The sequence below is a fragment of the Hylobates moloch genome, unplaced genomic scaffold (assembly GCF_009828535.3).
Source record: "Hylobates moloch isolate HMO894 unplaced genomic scaffold, HMol_V3 SCAFFOLD_1, whole genome shotgun sequence".
NCBI lineage: Eukaryota > Metazoa > Chordata > Mammalia > Primates > Hylobatidae > Hylobates > Hylobates moloch.
The window spans coordinates 233,485,611-233,505,935 of NW_026652276.1; the positions used below are offsets into that span (position 1 = coordinate 233,485,611).

The following is a 20,325-nucleotide window of genomic DNA, read 5'->3' on the forward strand; positions in this document are numbered from 1 at the left end:
GTCAGATCCTGTGATGTGGCGTTTCACTTGCATTGTGGACGTGAAAGATGGTTAGAGACTCCGTGTGTTCTGCTGGTGGCTGGGAAGATGCACTGGTTCTGGCTAAAACCCTGGCCCCTCTGAGGAGGGCATTGAACAGGAAGGAGGGATGAGGTGCAGGATGCACCTGCCCTCAGTGTCATTAGGCCGAGGTGTTAGCTAAGACAGGCAAGCAGTCCGGATCCAGGGGACAGAGGAGGTGCAGGGAACCTGAGAGAGGCCAAGGCTCACCTTTCAAGCTGCCTGAGGGATGGCATTGGCGTCGGTGAGTGTCAGACACACCATATCCTGATGCCGCCTGATAAGAGTTAGACCAGGCAGGAAAAATCCTGTCCTTGCGGCAGCTGGAGAGTTCCAGCTTCAAGTCTCAAGAGTCTGATGTGTGTACTTTAAAGTAACTTTTAAAAGGCTAAAAAAAGGACTCTGCTCACGCCTGTAATCCCAGCACTTTGGGAGGCCAAGGCGGGCGGATCACAAGGTCAGGAGACTGAGACCATCCTGGCTAACGCGGTGAAACCCCGTCTCTACTAAAAATACAAAAAATTAGCCGGGCGTGGTGGTGGGCGCCTGTAGTCCCAGCTACTTGGGAGGCTGAGGCAGGAGAATGGTGTGAACCCGGGAGGTGGAGCTTGCAGTGAGCCGAGATCGCGCCACTGCGCTCCAGCCTGGGCGACAGAGCGAGACTCCGCCTCAAAAAAAAGAAAAAAAAAAAAGACTCTGGCACTTTTGAGAGATGGGAAAGGAGCTGCTAAGGTCAAATGCAGTTGGTGATTGGGCCATACACATAGTCAGACTCAGACTCACATGACATACAGAAAGTTGGGCCAAAGCATGCCCTTCATTAAACAGCTTTCTCATCCACCCTCCAGAATTCCAAAAATACCTCCCCTGGACATTGAGTCGAGGCAAACGTGGTGTCTGTAGCAGCTGCCATTGTCCAGTGGACGACCTTCCTTTGTTTTAAGATGTAATATCTTAGACTTGAGGCGCTGTACTAGACGCTGGACATGGCAAGGAGGATACAAGCGCACATGATATGTAGGCCTTGTTTCTGTGAAATTCCAACTTGGTTATCAGCAGTGTTAGTGGTCTGTCAGGTTAGCTTCACCCTCCAGCTATATATATATGTGTGTGTATATATATGTATGTGTGTATATATGTACATATACACACATACATACATACATACATACATATATGTATATATATTTTATGTATAAAAATATATATGAGAAATATATATTTTTTGAGATGGAGTCTCACTCTATCACCAAGGCTGGAGTGCAGTGGTATGATCTCAGCTCACTGCAACCTCTGCCTCCTGGCTCAAGCCGATTCTCCTGCTTCAGCCCCCCAAGTAGCTAGGATTATGGGCGTGCGGCACTGTGCCCAGCTAATTTTTGTATTTTTAGTAGAGACGGCGTTTTGCCATGTTGGCCAGGCTGGTCTTGAACTCCTGACCTCAGGTGGTCTTCCCACCTCAGCCTCCTAAAGTGCTGGGATTACAGGAATCAGCCACTGCCCCTGTCCAGATGAGGAATATTTGATGGGAAAGAGGATGGACACTTAGGAAGCGGTGTGTAGATTGGTCTTTAACAGATAGGGGGCAGCAGAGAAGCGTTTGTCACCTGGTGGTGGGGAAACCCTCTTCAGGAAGGTTGAGGCATGAACAACCAGCTTTTATGTCTGGGTTTTGTTGTGGGCTCTTTGATCATGGGTCTTAGGCTTCCTGCTTTTGTAGTCTTTTCCAGACAGACAAGGTAGATTTTTATCATGGGAAGAGTTTGGCATCTGGTGTCAGAAGACATTGGTTTGAGTTCTGGCTTCACCCTTGACCTGCTCTGCATGCTTGGTCATATGGCCTAACCTGAGTCTTTCTCTCTGTTACATCGTGAAGCTGTAAGGAGTGAAGGAATGTATGGAAGAATGTTGGTCAAGATCTTATTATTGTTTTTGTTATTGGAATTATTATTTTATCTCCAACTGGGACCATATCTTTTCCTGCCTGCATTCCCCATAGTACAGTCTGCCTTAAGGCTTAGTAGATGCTAAATAAACACTTTCTGGCCAGTTGATGGAATAGGATCTGCCGCTTTGCTCCCCAGATTTTCAGGAATATGCCCTGGCCTGTTGGTGTCACTTCCCAGTGAAGCGCTAGGGTGCTCTGAGATCACAGAGTGCTGCTCCTGTGGAAGCCTTCTCCTTTCATCTTGCAGAGAGGAGATGTCTCTTCATTTTAGTGGACTCTCACTCTCAGATTCTGGGAGAATTTCGTTCTCAACATAGTGAGTTTGCTGACTGGAGTGAGTCATATAGAAAAATCTCACTCCTAATTTAACGTGATAGGCTTGTTAAATGACAACAAAGCGGTCACCAAAGGTGCTGAGCTGTAACTTACCAGAGTAAACCTGGTGGATGGAGGCGGCACCTCCAACTAAGCTGAACTCTGTGACTTCCTTGTTTATTCAGTCTGGATGATAGAATTCATATCCTCCCAGTGCTCCAAAGAATACTACATGGGAGGAGGCTCCTTGGCTACGTCAGGGACAGTAAGGCTCATGATTCTAGCAGAAATACCTGGATACCAGAACGATTGTTTTCCACTGGCTTTGTGTATTAGCATTATCTCCATAACCTTTCTGTAAACTCTTTGAAGACAGGAATGCTGGCTGCTGGGAAGGATAGAGAAAAAGAGTTAACACAAATGGAACACTTGCTGATTGGAAGAAACATACATGGTCGCCCAGAGGGGATATAATCGTTCAAAGAAGAAAGTGGGAAATGAGAGAGAACGCTTAGGATACATGTAGAGCACATGCCAGTTTCCAAAAGCCACAATACTAGTATTCCAATCAGGATCAATTTCCTTTTGGTGTTTTAATGCAAGAAAACCTTAGAAAGGAAAATACAAATGCTTCAAAGAGCTGCTCAAAACAGTGGAAGTAGGAAAGGTCCTATTTTCCCCCACCCCACTGTCTACATTTGTGTGATATGAAAATGCTTTCCAACTATATTTAATAATACTGTACTGTATAAATAAAAGTTGCTAAGAGTAGAGCTTGTGTTCTCACTACACACACACACACACACACACACACACACACGTGGTCATTATGTGGAAGAGATGATTATGTTAATTAGCTTGACTATAGTAATCAGTTTACTATGTATATATATATATCAAAACATCACACTATACACCATAAATGTATACCATTTCAATAACATTTTTTAAAACCCAGAAATAAAAAATAACACATAGTATGGTTGTATATAATTTATTTAACTAGCCCCATAGATTATTTCAATTATTTCCAAACATTGTATAGCTAAAAGACATAGTTATTAATATATAATTCCACACAAGTTAATCAGACCTGCCCTTCAAGAAATACTAATGGGAGTCCTTCAGGCTGAAAGAAAAGGACACTAACAGTAACTCGAGTCCACACAGAGAAATAAAGAGCACCAGTTAAGAGAGCCACATGGGCCGGGCATGGTGGCTCACACCTGTAATCCCAGCACTTTGGGAGGCCAAGGCGGGTGCATTACCTGAGGTCAGGAGTGCAAGACCAGCATGGCCAACATGGTAAAACCCGCTCTCTACTAAAATACAAAATTAGCTAGGCATGGTGGTGTGCACCTGTAATCTCAGCTACTCGGGAGGCTGAGGAAGGAGAATCGCTTGAACTGGGAGATGGAGGTTGCAGTGAGCACTCCAGCCTGGGTGACAAAAGTGAGACAGTCTCAAAAAAAAAAAAAAAAAAAAAAAAGATGGCCACATGAGTGGACATAAAAGTCAACATTAATGTAGTTTTTTGTTCACAATTCCTTTTTTAAAATCTATTTTAAAACAAACTCATTAACTTTCTTTTTGGGGGAAATGTCTTAAATTTCCCTCCACTGTAAAAGCAGCTTTATTGAGATATAGTTCACATATTCCTCAGTTTCTCCATTAAACGCATAACATTCAATGGGTTTTAGGATATTCACAAATATGTGCAAGCATCGCCAAAGTCACTTTGAGAATGGTTTCATGATCTCAAAGGGGATAGTATGATAGTATGATATCATTTGAATGCTCTTATTTTTTCTTTCTTATTTAAAATATTTCCAACTCATATTTCAAGGTCTGACTTAAATTCTACTTCTCTCATTAAACCCTGTCTGATTATGACACCCTCTAATGAGCTCTTTTCCTGAGTGTGTTTACTACACTTAACATCTTTTCCATCTACTTGAGCACTTAAATCAGCATCTTACACGACAGCATCTCTCTAAGCAGCTGGAGGGCAGAATGGTTTCCATATTCCTCGTAGAACTTGCAAAGGAGACATGGAGTACTCAAGTGAGGTTTGTGTGAAATTCCAGAAAGAATTCTACCTTTCTGTGCCAGAATTCAGGTTTGCTTACTTTGTTTTTTAAAAGAATCCCTTAATACATATCTATGAGAGTGTCTTCTTGAGCATCCCAGGACAGGTGCATTTTGAACAGAGGAGCATTTCTGCCTGCTCGTTGTCACAGATGTGTTTGCCTGCCCCCTGTTATCTATGGTCTTCATTTTAATTTGTTTTTAATTGCCTATTTAACACACCTAGCAATTAAGGTGAAATGGGCTCTTTGACAAATGTGAGAGCTTTTAACTTAGTGCTAATTGCTTTTGTTAATTAAAAGTAATGCTTTATATGGTGTTATTGGTATTCTCTTACATAAAACTGGATTAATGACTTCCAGTCAATCCCACTACAAAGATGTTTCTTTGTAATCACTGGGACTTCAGGGCATGAAGCTCCTGCAAAATGAAAAAAGATGGCTAGAACTTCAGGATGAGTGAGAAGGGAGATGGGTGAATGACAGCACAAGGCTGGTCCCGTTGCTGGCTCCGCCCATGCCCATGCCCACTAATTTGGAAGTTCACCGAAAGCCCCTGCCGAGGGGGTGGTGTGGGCTGCTGCATCAGTCAGGTTTCCCACAGGAAAGAGGTGACAGAGTGGAAGCAGGATGATGTGAGGGGGATTTGATAATGGGACTGTTTACAAAGTTCTGGGCTGATTAAACGGGGCAGCAATGGAAAGAGCTGTTACCAACCTTAGGTCAGAGCGGGGACGGGAGGGGAAGATCACCAGAGCCTGGTACCTGGAACAATAGCCTCATGTAGCAAAAGCTGCTTTTAGAACATCAGTGACCACTGGTGGACAGTATGATATCGTTTGGCGTTTGTCCCTTGCCACGTTTGGTGTTTGTCCCTTGCTACGTTTGGTGTTTGTCCCTTGCCATGGGAAATCATTTCTATCACAACAAACACACTCTGCTTCCTGGATCCAGCACCCTCTGGAGTGTTCCCATCTGCACTCGCCCCACTCCTGGCAGTACTGGTTGCCTTCCCTGATTCTAAAGGCAGCTCTTGGTCTGGGATGGCCCTTGGAGTTACCGTGAAATGGGGTGAAGGCAGGCCTTAATTTTCCTTCAAACATCGGGCATGGGATACCACCCCCCACCCTCATGGCATTGGGCTGGTGGCTGTCTCCAGCCAAGGGCAGAGGGTTTGAAGAGCAACTCAATCTGGCATCCCAGCAGTGAACATCTCCATCAGCTGGGATGGATGCTGGCCGGCACTCCCTGCATCCACTGCACTTGTTTATGTAAATAACTTGGTAAACATAGACAAGAATACGATTCCATGTATAATCTCAACAGCTAGAGAGAGGCATATTTTGCTTATTATCTCTGGCCACGTGCACACTGTATATAAATGCAATCCTCTTACGCGCTTCTCCATCTGCACTCACCTTCTTCCCACCCTTCTAATCCGCTCTGTGTCATGGGGACCACAGTTTCCAGGATGCCTTTAGCATTGATCTCCACCCTGGTTAGGCCACTGGGAGACACGGGGTAAGACTGGAGGGCAGGAGGAAGGCAGGCTGCAAGGTGTTATTCTCCCTCACCTTGGCACAGGCAGTGGCACCTGCTCTGAGGTCTGGTTCTGCCCCACCTCCTGGTCTCCCAGAAAAGCCCACTACCATGGAACTGCAGGCTTTGCCTGCTGTTGCTAGCCTTGGGTTGCCTCACCATTCCCTGATAAATTACCTAGAGATGGACTTGCTGGAAACCAATTTCTTATAATGCATGTCCTCTATCTGAAACATTTAGAATGATTTTAACCAATCCCCAGATTTTGGATATGAAGGTTGTTTCTTACAAGGAGCACTGAGCCACGACTGCCCTTTGTACCAACTCTTTGTGCATGTCCATGGTTATTTTGTTCAGCTAAATTCCCAGAGGCAGAGGAATTGCTGGCTCCAAAGGTTTAACATTTTTGTTCACCTATTGCTATGTTTTCTTCCAGAGAGTTTTCACTGGCTTATACTCCCATTGCTGATCTTTTCTTGGTCACTAACTGTAATTGAAGCCCTCACTGGGTTCTCTGATTTGCATCATTGTACATCAGACAGTGCCAAGCTGCAGACAGTGCCCCGTGATGTGAGCAGTGGTCCTCAGCACCGTGCATTGTACAATCTGCACAACTGTTCCCAGCAGTCCTGCTGATCCGAACACGTGGAACACGATGGGATCAGGCTCTGCCTACTGTGCAAGAGCCGCTGAAAGTCAGAGTGCTGCACAGATGGAAAGGCTGTGATGCTGCCCATGTGTGTGTAGCTGTTCCTCTGCCATCTCTCATGTCCCAGCCCTGACGGTGTCTCCCTGGTCCCAGTTCCTCCTCTTCCTAGAAGCTGTCTTTGACTTTATCTAGACACTTGTTCAGGTAATCTCCTACGTGCTTGCCCTGTTTCATGTGCCCATGTCTTGCTGTTCCGTCTCCAGACTCACTTTCTCAGCTGGGACACGCCTGACTTCCCGCAACGCCACTGTCTTCACTCTTCCTCCCGAAGTGCTTGTAATAATGCTGTCATGGCAGGCTTGCTTGAATAACCTATTCCTTTTTCTAGGATTCTGGTGATTATTCTTCCTCCAGAGTCCAATAGCCGACTCTTTTCTTGAGGCCCAGCATATTTGAAAAATAGCTTTATTGAGGTGTGATTGATATACAAAAAACTGTATATATTTGATGTGTACAATTTGATGGGTCTGAATATATGCATACACTTTGGAAATCATCACTACAATCAAAGTAATAAAAATATCTATCACCTCTAAAGTTTCTTCCTGCCCCCACCTCCCCTTTTGTGGTAAGGACACTTAACCTGAGATCATTTCTCTTAACCACCTTTTTAAGTACTGTTAACAATAGGTGCAGTGGTGTACCTTAGAGCTCCAGGACTTACTCCTCCTGTATAACTAAAACTTTATACCCCTTAGTCCACAATTCCTCTTTTCCCCTTCCCATAGCTTTAGCAGCCACCATTCTACTCTCTGCTTCTGTAAGTTTGACTATTTTAGAGATGTCATGCAAATGGAATCATGCAGTATTTGTCCTTCTGTGACTGGTTTATTTCACTTAGTATAATGTCTTCAAGCTTCATTCATCTTGTTGCAAGTGGCAGGATTTCCTTCTTCTTAAAGGCTGAATAATATTCCATTGCATCCATATGCCATACTTTCTTGATCTAATTATCCATTAATGAACATTTATGTTGTTTCTACATTTTGACTCTTGTGAATAATGCTGCAATGAGCACAGAAGTGCAAGTATCTCTTCAAGATTCTGATTTCAATTTTTTTTGGATACGTACCCAGACCTAGGTTTGCTAGATCATATGGTAGTTCTACTTTTAAGTTTTTAAGGAACTGGAGACTCAGTGTATTAATCATGTTTTCAATTTTCTGTATCTTATGATGTTCGATATCTTAAAAATCTTACAGACCAAAGAAGAGACTGCCTCTCCCAGGAGTAGCCATTTTTTACAAGTAACAGAGGCTTGGCCGCAGAGCATGACTTTCCTATGCAAACCAACCAACCCAACTGCCCCCTTATCAAACTTTCGTACACCAAGCCATTTTTCCACCTGCCCTAAATCACCCAGGGCCAGGTATCAGGCAACTAGAAACCACCCTACAGCCCCCAGTTATTCAAACTTGCCCAACTTTGCCAGGTATAGCAAATAAAATACAGGCCACCCAGTTAAATGTGAATTTCAGATAAATAACAAATATATTTTTGTTGTAAGTCTGTCCCATGCCATATTTTGGGCATGCCTATGCTAAACATTTATTTGTTGTTTATGCAGAATTCAAATTTAACTAGGCATCCTATGTTTTATTTGGCAACCCTACAGCAAAAAACATTGTATTGCTTTCCTGCAGTGTAGATAATCCCAAGGGCAGCGTGCTGTCTATAGTAACTATTGTCATGTGAATTTATGGAAAACAATTGTTATCTTAAAGTAACTTACCAGTCTACCTTGGCTTTCCCCAGCCACCCCCCCCCCATCTTCCCACTTCCTTCTCTCCTTTCCCCCCCATCTCACCTCCATTTCTCTGTTTTCTTTAATCCTCTCACTGTTCCTCTGAGGGTTTGAAGGAAGTCTTCACAGCATCCTAAACCACATGCATAATGACTCTAGAATGAATCTAGCAAAAGACACATTTTTAAAGGCAATCTTTTCTGAAATGTCTTTATTAAGATATAATTCATAGACTGTAAAATCCACCTATTTAAAGTGTACAAGTCTTTGATTTTAAGGATATTCACAGAATTGTGCAACCAGCTCCCAAATGTAAGTTTAGAATGGTTTTACTCCCCCCAAGTTACTGTACACATTAGCAGTCACTCCTCACCCTCCCTTCTCACCTAACACCTAGGTAACCGTTTCCTATCTCTATAGATTTATGCATTCTGGATATTTCCTATATGAACAATCACATAATATGTGATCTTTTGTGACTGGCTTCTTTTACTTACTATGATGTTTCAAAGATTCATCCTGTAGTTGGCTGTGTCAATACAATTCTGTTTTATTGCCAAACAGTATTTGATTGCATGGATATACCATATTTTTAATCCATTCATCACTTTATGGCCATTTAGATTGATTTTGGCTATTACGAATAATGCTCCTATCAACACTTGCGTGCAAGTTTTTGTGTGGACATACATTTTCTTTATCTTGGGTGTATTCCTAAGAATAGAATTTCTAAATAATGTGATAACTCCATGTTTAATATTTTGATAAACTTGCAAACTGTTTTCACACTCCTACCAATATGAGAATTTTGATTTTACACATCCTTGTTATTATCTGTTTTTTTGCTTATAGCCTAGGGAGTGTGAAGTGGTATCTCATTGTGGTTGTGATTTGCATTTCCTGATAGCTAATGATCTTTTATATGCTTATTGACCATATTTATATCTTTGGAGAAATACCTATTCATACCCCTTGCCCGTTTTAAAATTAGGTTATCTGTCTTTTTGTTGTAAAATTTCTTTTTGTATTTTGGATATAGATCCTTGTCAGATATAGAATGAAAAATACTTTCTACCATTTTGTGGATTCCCCTTTTCACTTCTTGATAGTGTCCTTTGGTGCACAAATTTTTAATTTTGATGAAGTTTACCTTACCTATTTTTCTTTTGTTGCTTATGCTTTTGGTGTCATATCTAAGAAACTATTGTCTAATCTAAGGTCACAAAGAATTGCACCTATGTTTTCTTCTAAGAGTTTTGTAGTTTTAGCTCTATATTTAGGACTTTGATCCATCTTGAGTTAGTTTTTGTATGTGTTGTAAGGTAGGGTCCAAATGTATTCTTTTGTATGTATATATACAGTTTTCCTAGTACCATTTATTGAAGAGACTATTCTTTCTTCATTTAATTGTCCTCGAACCCTTGTGAAAAATCAATCAATCATAAATGTGAGGCTTAGTTTCTGGATTCTTGGTTCTATCCCATAGATCTACATGTCTATCTCTATGCTAGGACCATGCAGTCTTGCTTACTGTAGCTTTGTAATAGTTTTTTTTTTTTTTTTTTGAGACAGGGTCGCGCTCTTTCATCCAGGCTGGAGTGTGGTGGTGTAATCACTGCTCACTGCAGCCTTGAATACCTGAGCTCAGTTGATTTTCCCACCTTAGCCTCCTGAGTAGCTGGGACTACAGGTACATGCATCACTATGCCTGGGTAATTTTTTGTACTTTTTGTAGAGATGGGGTTTCACCATTTTGCCCAGACTGGTCTCAAACTCCTGGGCTCAAGTGATCTGCCTGCCTCAGCCTGCCATGGTGCTGGAATTACAGGCATGAGCCACAATGTACAGCCCTGTAATAGGTTTTGAAATCAGGAAGTGTGAGTCCTCCAACTGTGTTATTTTTAAACATTGTTTTGCTTATACTGGGGATATTGTAATTGTATTTCCATATGAATTTTAGAATCAGATGGTCAGTTTCCGTAAAAAAAGGCGGCTAGGATTTTGACAGTGATAGAATCTGTACATGAATTTGGGAATATTGTCATGTTAATAATGTTAACTCTTTCAAGGCATGATCACAGAGTATCTTTCAATTTATTTAGATCTTAAGTTTATCTTAGAAATATTTTGTAGCTTTCAGTGTACAAGTCTTGCTTTTTTTTTATTAATTTTATTCCAAAGTATTTTACTCTTTTTTTGGTGCTATTAAAATGAAACTATTTTCCTAATTTAATTTTGAGATTGTTCACTGTTAGTGTATAGAAGCACAATTGATTTTTATTTTCTTATACAGAAACAGGTTTATTTGGCTCACAGTTCTGCAGGCTGTACAAGAAGCTGGAACCAGCATTTGCTTCTGGTGAGGGCTTCAGGTTGCTTGCACTCCTGGTGGAAGGGGAAGGGAAGCCAGCATGTGCACTTGCACTCCTGGTGGAAGTGGTGAGAGAAGAAGCCAGAGAGAGAAAGGGAAGGAGGACATGTCAGACTTGTTTTAATAGCAGGCTGTCACGGGAACTAATAGGGCAAGGACTCACTCATTACTGTGATGATGGTGCTGAGCCACTGATGAGGGATCTGCCCTCATGACCCAAACACCTCCCATTAGGCCCCAACTCCAACATAGGGATCAAATTTTTTTTTAAAAAATTTTAAAACATTTTAAAATTTTAAGTTCTGGGGTGCATGTGCAGGATGTGGAGGTTTGTTACATAGGTAAACGTGTGCCATGGTGGCTTGCTGCATCCATCAACCCATCAACTAGGTATTATACCCAACATGCATTAGCTATTTTTCCTGATGCTCTCCCTCTCCCTGACCCTCTACCGACAGGCCCTGGTGTGTGTTGTTTCCCTCCCTATGTCCATGTGTTCTCATTGTTCAGCTTCCACTTATAAGTGAGAAAATGCGGTGTTTGGTTTTCTGTTCCTGTGTTAGTTTGCTGAGGATAGTGGCTTCCAGTTCCATTCGTGTCCCTGCAAAGGACATGATTTCATTCGTTTTTATGGCTGCATAGTATTCCATGATGTATATGTGCCACATTTTCTTTATCCAGTTTATCATCGATGGGCATTTGGGTTGATTCCATGTCTTTGTTACTGTGAATAGTGCTGCGGTGAACATAGACATGCATGTGTGTCTTTATGCTAGAATGATTTATATTCCTTTGGATATATATTCAGTAATGGCATTGCTGGGTCAAATGATATTTCTGGTTCTAGATTTTTGAAGAGTCATCACATCGTCTTCCACAGTGATTGAAATGATTTACTTTTCCACCAACAGCGTAAGTGTTCCTATTTCGTTGCAACCTCGCCAGCATCTGTTGTTTCTTGACTTTTTAATAATTACCATTCTGACTGGTGTGAGATAGTATCTCATTGTGGTTTTGATTTGCATTTCTCTAATGATCAGCAGTGTTGAGCTTTGTTTCATGTTTGTTGGCCACATGTATGTCTTCTTTGGAGAAGTGTCTGTTTATCTTCTTTGCCCACTTTTAAAAAAATTATTACTTCAACTTTATTTTTAAATTTTTTATTTCCATAGGTTTTTGGGGCATAGGTGGTTTTTTGTTACATGAGTAAGTTCTTTAGTGGTGATTTGTGAGATTTTGGTGCACCCACCACCTGAGCAGTATACACTGTACCCAATGTGTAGTCTTTTACCCCTCATCCCACTCCCACCCTTTTTTTCGACTCTCTAAAATCCATTGTATCATTCTTATGCATTTGCATCTTCATAGCTGAGCTCCCACTTATAAGTGAGAACATACGATGTTTGGTTTTCTATTCCTGAGTTATTTCACTTAGAATAACAGTCTCCAATCCCATCCGGGTTGCTGTAAATGTCATTAATTCATTCCCTTTTTTGGCTGAGTAGTATTCCATCATATATACGTACCACAGTTTCTTTATCCACTCATTGACTGATGGGAGTTTGGGCTGGCTCCACGTTTTTGCAATTGTGAAGTGTGCTGCTGTAAACATGTGTGTGAGATTGCTGGATCAAATGGTAGATCTACTTTTAGTTCTTTAAGGAATCTCCACACTGTTCTCCATAGTGGTTGTACTAGTTTACATTCCCACCAGCAGTGTAGAAGTGTTCCCTTTTCACCACATCCATGCCAACATCTATTATTTTTTGATTTTCTGATAATAGTCATTCTTGCTGGGAGTAAGGTGGTATGGCATTATGGTCTTCATTTGCATTTCCCTGATCATTAGTGATGCTGAGCATTTTATCATATGTTTGTTGGCCATTTGTTTATATGCTTTTGAAAATTGTCTATTCATGTCCTTAGCCCACTTTTTGATGTCATTGTTTGTTTTTTTCTTACTGATTTGTTTGAGTTCATTGTACAGTCTGGATATTAGTCCTTTGTCAGATGTATAGATTGTGAAGATTTTCTCCCACTCTGTGGGTTGTCTGTTTACTCTGCTGACTGTTCCTTTTGCCCTGCAAAAAAGCTTTTTTTTTTTTTTTTTTCGAGACGGAGTCTGGCTCTGTCATGCAGGCTGCAGTGCAGTGGCACAATCTCGGCTCACTGCAAACTCTGCCTCCCAGGTTCACGCCATTCTCCTGCCTTAGCCACCCGAGTAGCTGGGACTACAGGCACCTGCCACCACGCCCCGCTAATTTTTTTGTATTTTTTAGTGGAGACAGGGTTTCACCGTGTTAGCCAGGATGGTCTCAATCTCCTGACCTCGTGATCTGCCCTCCTCGGCCTCCCAAAGTGCTGGGATTACAGGCATAAGCCACCGCACCTGGCCCAAAAAAGCTTTTTAGTTTAACTAAGTCTCATCAATTTGTCTTTGTTTTGGTTGCATTTGCTTTTCGGTTCTTAGTTATGAAGTCTTTGCCTAAGCCAATGTTTAGAAGGGTTTTCTGATGTTATCTTCTAGAATTTTTGTGGTTTCACATCTTAGATTTAAGTCCTTTATACATCTTGAGTTGACTTTTGTATAAGGCAAAAGATAAGGATCCAGTTTCATTCTCCTACATGTGGCTAGCCAATTATTCCAGCACCATGTGTTGAATAGGGTGTCCTTTCCCCACTTTATGTTTTTGTCTGCTTCATTAAAGATCAGTTGGCTGTAAGTATTTGGGTTCATTTCTGCATTCTCTATTCTGTTCCATTGGTCTATGTGCCTATTTTTATACCAGGACCATGCTGTTTTGGTGACTGTGGCCTTACAGTATAATTTGAAATCAGGTAATGTGATGCCCCCAGATTTGTTCTTTTTGTTTAGTCTTGCTTTTGCTATATGGGCTCTTTTCTGGTTTTATATGAATTTTAGAATTTTTTTCAAGTTCTGTGAAGAATAATGGTGGTATTTTGGTGGAAACTGCATTGAATTTGTAGATTGCTTTTGGCAGTATGGTCATTTTTACAATATTGATTTTACTTATCCATGATCATGGGATTTGTTTCCATTTGTGTCATTGATAATTTCTTTAAGCAGGGTTTTGTAGTTTTCCTTGTAGAGGTCTTTCACCTCCTTGGTTAGGTATGTTCCTAAGTATTTTATTGTTTTTTGCAGCTATTGTAAAAGGGGTTGAGTTCTTGATTTGATTCGCAGCTTGGTTGCTGTTGGTGTATAGCAGAGCTACTGATTTGTGTACATTAATTTTGTATCCTGAAACTTTGCTGAATTTATTTATCAGCTTTAGGAGCTTTTTGGAGGAGTCTTTAGGGTTTTATTATCATATCATCAGCAAATAGTGACAGTTTGACTTCCTCTTTACTGATTTGGATGCCCTTTATTTCTTTCTCTTGTCTGATTGCTCTGGCTAGGACTTCCAGGACTATGTTGAAGAGGAGTGGTGAGAGTGGGCATCCTTGTCTTGTTCCAGTTCCTAGAGGGAATTCTTTCAACTTTTCCCGTTCAGTATTATGTTGGCTGTGGGTTTATGACAGATGGCTTTTATTACATTGAGGCATGTCCCTTTTATGCCAATTTTGCTGAGGGTTTAAATCATAAAGGATGCTGGATTTTTTCAGATACTTTTTCTGCATCTATTGAGATGATCATGAGATTTTTGTTTCTAATTCTGTTTATGTGGTGTACCACATTTATTGACTTGCATATGTTAAACCATCCCTGCACCTTTGGTATGAAACCTACTTGATCATGGTGGATTATCTTTTTGATACGCTGCTGGATTTGGTTACTTAGTAATTTGTTAAGGATTTTTGCATCTGTGTTCATCAGGGATATTGGTCTGTGGTTTTCTTTTTGGTTATGTCCTTTCCTGGTTTTGTATTAGGGTGTTACTGGCTTCATAGAATGATTTAGGGAGGATTTCCTCTTTCTCTGTCTTGTGGAATAGTGTCAACAGGATTAATACCAATTCTTCTTTGAACATCTAGTAGAATTCAGCTCTGAATCCTTCTGGTCCTGGACTGTTTTTTGTTGTCAATTTTTCAAATTACCATTTCAGTCTTGCTATTTGTTATTGGCCTGTTCAGGGTATCTAATTCTTCCTGATTTAAGCTAGGAGGGTTGTATCTTTCCAGGAATTTATCCATCTCCTCTAGGTTTTCTAGTTTATGCATGTAAAGGTGTTCATAGTAACCACGAATGATCTTTTGTATTTCTGAGGTGTCAGTTGTAATATCTCCTGTTTCATTTCTAATTGAGCTTATTTGGATCTTCTCTCTTCTTTTCTTGGTTAATCTTGCTAATGGTCTATCAATTTTATTTATCTTTTCAAAGAACCAGCTTTTTGCTCCATTTCTCTTTTGTATTTGGTTGCTGTTGTCATTTCAATTTCACTTAGTTCTGCTCTGATCTTGGTTATTTCCTTTCTTCTGCTGGGTTTGGGTTTGGTTTGTTCATGTTCTCTAGTTCCTTGAGGTGTGATCTTAGATTGTCTATTTGTGCTCCTTCAGACTTTTTGATGTAGGCATTTAAGACTGAGAACTTTCCTCTTAGCACTGCCTTTGCTGAATCCCAGAAGTTTTGATAGGTTTTGTCACTAATATTGTTCAGTTCAAAGAATTTCTAAATTTCTATCTTGATTTCATTGTTGACCTAATGATTATTCAGGAGCAGGTTATTTAATTTCCATGTATTTGCATGGTTTTGAAGGTTCTTTTTGGAGTTGATTTACAGTTTTATTCCAGTGTGGTCTGAGACAGTACTTGATATAATTTCAGTTAAATTTATTGAGACTTGTTTTGTAGCCTATCATATGGTCTGTCTTGGAGAGAGTTCCATGTGCTGATGAATAGAATGTATATTCTATGGTTGTGGGGTAGAATGTTCTGTAAATATCTGTTAAGTTAACTTGTTCCAGGGCATAGTTTAAATCTGTTGTTTCTTTGTTGACTCTCTGTCTCGATGACCTTTCTAGTGCTGTCAGTGGAGTATTGAAGTCTTTGACTATTATTGTGTTGCTGTCTATCTAATTACTTAGGTCTAGTAGTAATTGTTTATAAATTCGGTAGCTCCAGTGTCAGGTGCATATATATGTAGGACTGTGATATTTTCCTGTTGGACAAGGCCTTTTAGCATTATATAATGTCCCTCTTTGTCTTTTTAAAATTTTGTTGCTTTAAAGATTGTTTTGTCTGGTATAAGAATAGCTACTCCTGCTTGCTTTTGGTGCCCATTTACATGGAATATCTTTTTCCACCCCTTTACCTTAAGTTTGTGTGAGTCTTTATATATTAGGTGAATCTCTTGAAGGCAGCAAATACTTGGTTGGTGAATTCTTAATCCTTCTGCAATTCTGTATCTTTTAAGTGGAGCATTTAGGTCATTTACATTCAACATTAGTATTGAAATGTGAGGTACTACTATTCCATTCATCCTGCTATTTGTTGCCTGTATACCTTGGGTTTTTTATTTTTTAATTTTTGTTTTATAGGTCCTGTGAGATTTACGCTTTAAGGAGGTTCTGTTTTGATGTGTTTCCAGTATTTGTTTCAAGATTACGAGCTCCTTTTAGCAGTTCTTGTAGTGCTGGCTTGGTAGTGCTGAATTCTCTCAACATTTGTTTGTCTGAAAAAGACTGTTCTTTCTTTCATTGATGAAGCTTAGTTTTGCTGGATACAAAAATCTTGGCATACAATTACCTACAGTATTTCTTTATAATCCTTTTTATTTTTGAAAGGTTAGTGTGATGTTTCTACTTGTTTAAATGTATATGTTGAATATGGTATGGTAACGCTGGTGTGACCACAGGAGGAAATGAGAACCAGGCTTGAAAGGAAGAAGGTCATTACACTCATGGCTCCCAGGGAGGGAGTGACTGCATAGGAGCAGAGCTACACAGGAATACAACCACTAGTATGGTCAACAAAATGGGTGGAGAGGAGAGAGAGAGAGAGAGAGAAAGAGAGAGAAAGAGAGAGTGAGTGAGAGAGCACTTGTGGGCCAAAATCTTTATTGGAGTAATCTGGGGTGTGTTTGAGATTTATTGGCACCAGGGAATTTCACCGGGTGGTTTGAAAGGAAGCCAAGCACATGAAGAAAGGAGAATAGAGTATAGCAGTTGGGTTTGTTTTCAAAGAGTATCAGTGGGTGTGGGTTCACAATTAGAGCAGTGAAGAAGATGTTGAAGCACCAAAGTTTTGAACTCAAAATGGAGGTGTTTTCAAACACATTACTTTAATTCCTGATTGTAGTAATTTGAACCTAAGGTCAGTAGTAATGTCTCTACTCTCATGCTTGATTGTAGTAATTTGAGTTTTCCCTCATTTTCTTGGTTAGTCTAGCTTAAAGTTTTGTTAATTTTATTTTTTCATAGAACTTTTAGTTTTGTTGACTTTCTCTATCATTTTCTATTCTTTTTTAAAACTTACATGCTTCTCATCTTTACAGTTTGTTCCCTTTTCTTTGGGTTTGGTTTACTCTTCTTTTTCTAGTTTTTAAGGTAGGAGGTAGTTGGATTTTCATTTGAAATCTTTCTTCATTCTTAATATAGGTGTTTACAGCTATAAGTTTGCCTCTGAGCATGGCTTTAGCTGCATCCCCTATATTTTGGTATGATGTATTTTTGTTTTTACTTATGTCAAGATATTTCCTCATTCATTTGTGGTCAGAGAGCATACTTTATATGACATACAACTTTAATACTTTTAACTTTCTTTTTTTTTTTTTTCTGAGATGGAGTCATACTCTGTTGCCCAGGCTGGAGTGCAGTGGCATGATCTCGGCTCACTGCAACCTCCACTTCCTGGGTTCAGGCTATTCTCCTGCCTCAGCATCCCAAGTAGCTGGTATTACAGGCACACGCCACTATGCCTGGCTAATTTTTGTATTTTTAGTAGAGACAGTAAATCCTCCTGGCCATGTTGGCCAGGCTGGTCTCAAACTCTTGACCTCAGGTGATCCACTCACCTTGGCCTCCCAAAGTGCTGGGATTACAGGCATGAGCCACTGCACCTGGCCTTAGCTTTCTTAAAACTTGTTATGACATAAAATATAGTCTGTGCTGGAGAATGTTCCATGGGGACTCAAAAAGAATATGTATTCAGCTATGTTTGGGTACAGTGTTCTATGGAGGTCTATTAGGTCTAGTTGTTTTATAGTGTTGTTCAAGTCCTTTATTGCATTGTTTATTTCTTCTTTCCATTCTGTCAGTTTCACATATTTTGCAGCTTTGTTGTTAGATGCAAATATATGTGTATATATTTTCATTTTAAACAAGAAGCTTATTTAAACAGCAAGATGCTTGACTCAAAGGGAAAACTAATTAGTATTCTTTTTTTTTTAAGAGTAATTTATCCCTGCCTAAAGACAGATTGACCTACATGTAACAGCTACATGCAAAAAGTTATAAAATTATCTTTTGTTTTACAATGATATATGAAAAACATTAAAATTCATCAACTGAATGAGGTATGCAGGAATTTTTATGCTTTTTTGTTGTTAAAATGGTGAGAGCAAAATAACTTACTGGAATATAAAGATAAGAGCTGAGTGAGCACCTGGCTAATGGAGAAAGGGGGTATTTTCACAGAATCAGTATTTTTCCCCATCCTGTCTCCACTTGATGTCAACCAAAATATACCATTCGCTGTTTAATTAAAAAAATGCAATATGCTTGTGCACATATACCAGCTACTTTATGTATAATAAAGGAATGGAGAAGAGGGAAATGAAAGAATAGAGAAAACTATACTGCAGTAGTCAGGATGTGGTGGAACCAAATTGCAGTTTTCTAACTGAGAATGTCATCGTGGTCTGTAAAGAACAGAGTTCTGGAGGAAAGAAGTAGGCTACCTTCTCAGTAGGCACTCCCGTCTGCTGTTGGAACACATCAATTGTACCTTTGTCCTCCATTTCCAGCTGCACAGTTGTGTGTATTTCATTGATTGGTTACCAGTCAAATTGGAAGCTGATCTGCCTCATTGACAATCCTTGTCATTCACAATAGGCTTTCATTAATTTACTAAGTGGTGTATGCCTCTTAATCTTAAACTGCACCACAGAATCATCCTGTCCCGCCACCTTCAAATTAATATGATCGTTGTTCTCAGTCTTAACTCCTTTGTTGGACTTTCCGTTGGCCATGATGAGTGCCAGAGTCTCCTCAGCTTAAAAGAGGAACCAGGTCCACACTGAGCGAGCACAGCAGTGGCAGCCATATGTGTTTATAATGGTTATTATTTACTGGTAGACTGACCCTTTTATTATTATAAAATGTCCTTCATTTCTAATAGCCTTTTCTGTTTTAATGTCTGTTTAGTCTGATCCTAATATAACCACTCCACCTCTCTCATGAATGCTGTTAGCACACTATTTTTCCATCCTTTCATTTTAACCCTTGTGTATCACTGAATCTAAAATGTTTCTCTTGTAGAGAGCATATCCTTTGTTCTTCTTTTAAAATTCAGTCTGATAATCTCTGTTTTGATTGGCTTATTTAATCCATTTATATTCTACTCTGCTTCTCTTGGAGTGACATACCTGCCCTGCAAGAGTAGCATTTGGTCTTCTGGGCTTGTCCCTCCTGGTGTGCAATCTCCGCCCTATCAGCAAGTTTTGATGGAATCAGTCAGAGCCTCAGTATTGTCAGCCTGCTGTGCCTGGGGTAGACATTTAGACATTCTGCCCTGCATGGAAAAGCCAGTGGGGGAATGGAACTTCATCCTTAGAGCCATGCCTGCCTGAAATTCCAGGGAGCATGAGAAGTGCCAGTGGCCTACCCCTCTCAAAGTGAAACTGTAATCCTAAATTGAAAGCCAGGTAGAGAGAGAGCACCTGTCTTGTCTGCACCTGCCCAGGGCAGAACACATGTAGTCAAGTTACACAGAACTGGGGTGGGCGAGCAGCTTAAATGCTTCAGACTCTGGCTGTTCTTACTGAGATTTCCTAGATTTCTTAAATGAATATTTCTCCATTTGCTAAATGCCCTTCGAACAATTTGTAGACATTTTAGGTAATTGTTCAAAAAATAATTTTTCACTAGTTAAGTGGTTTATTTTTTTTTTTCTGGGGAGAGAGTTACTATGCTCTATGCTGCCATTCTAGAATTACCCCTCTAAAGACAACACTGAACTATTTAGAATAAAGCATTTTTTTTCAATTGCCTGCCCTTGTGAGCTAAAAATTACAATTTTTATTCAATATAAAGTTCTAGCTCAAGTATCTTTGTGACAAATGATACTGAGTCCCTTGATGTTATTAAATATTTGGAATTCTACATTTTTGTTATAACTTCTTGATTCAGAGAATAAAGTAAGTTATATGGCTGCAGTTCTTGTTCCATGAATATTTAGCTCAACGATTTGTGAGTTTTTATTAACAAAATGCCTTTGGACCAATAGTCCTGTAATAAATTTAAACCCTCAATTTAGTCTTAGAGAAAAATTCGTTATTTTGTATTTGTTCCCTAAAGGGACATTTAGTCTAGCTAGAGTGTATCGGGGGTTTTATGACAAGACAACAAAGCTGTGTAGGTCCTTAAATACTTA

General features: G+C 40.0%; 2 protein-coding genes across 2 annotated transcripts in view; one reads left to right on the top strand and one right to left on the bottom strand.

Annotated features, from left to right (window-relative positions):
* Nucleotides 1-20,325, top strand: part of ACTR3B (actin related protein 3B) — a 1,022,089-nt gene that overhangs the window by 389,192 nt on the left and 612,572 nt on the right. The window lies entirely within an intron of this gene.
* LOC131380912 (small ubiquitin-related modifier 2-like) lies at nucleotides 274-18,922 on the bottom strand. The gene is made up of 4 exons (XM_058426109.1): nucleotides 18,777-18,922; nucleotides 18,632-18,704; nucleotides 2,617-2,711; nucleotides 274-337 (listed from the first exon to the last, which is right to left on the bottom strand). The coding sequence occupies exons 1-4, from the start codon at nucleotides 18,920-18,922 to the stop codon at nucleotides 274-276; spliced, it is 378 nt and encodes a 125-aa protein (XP_058282092.1).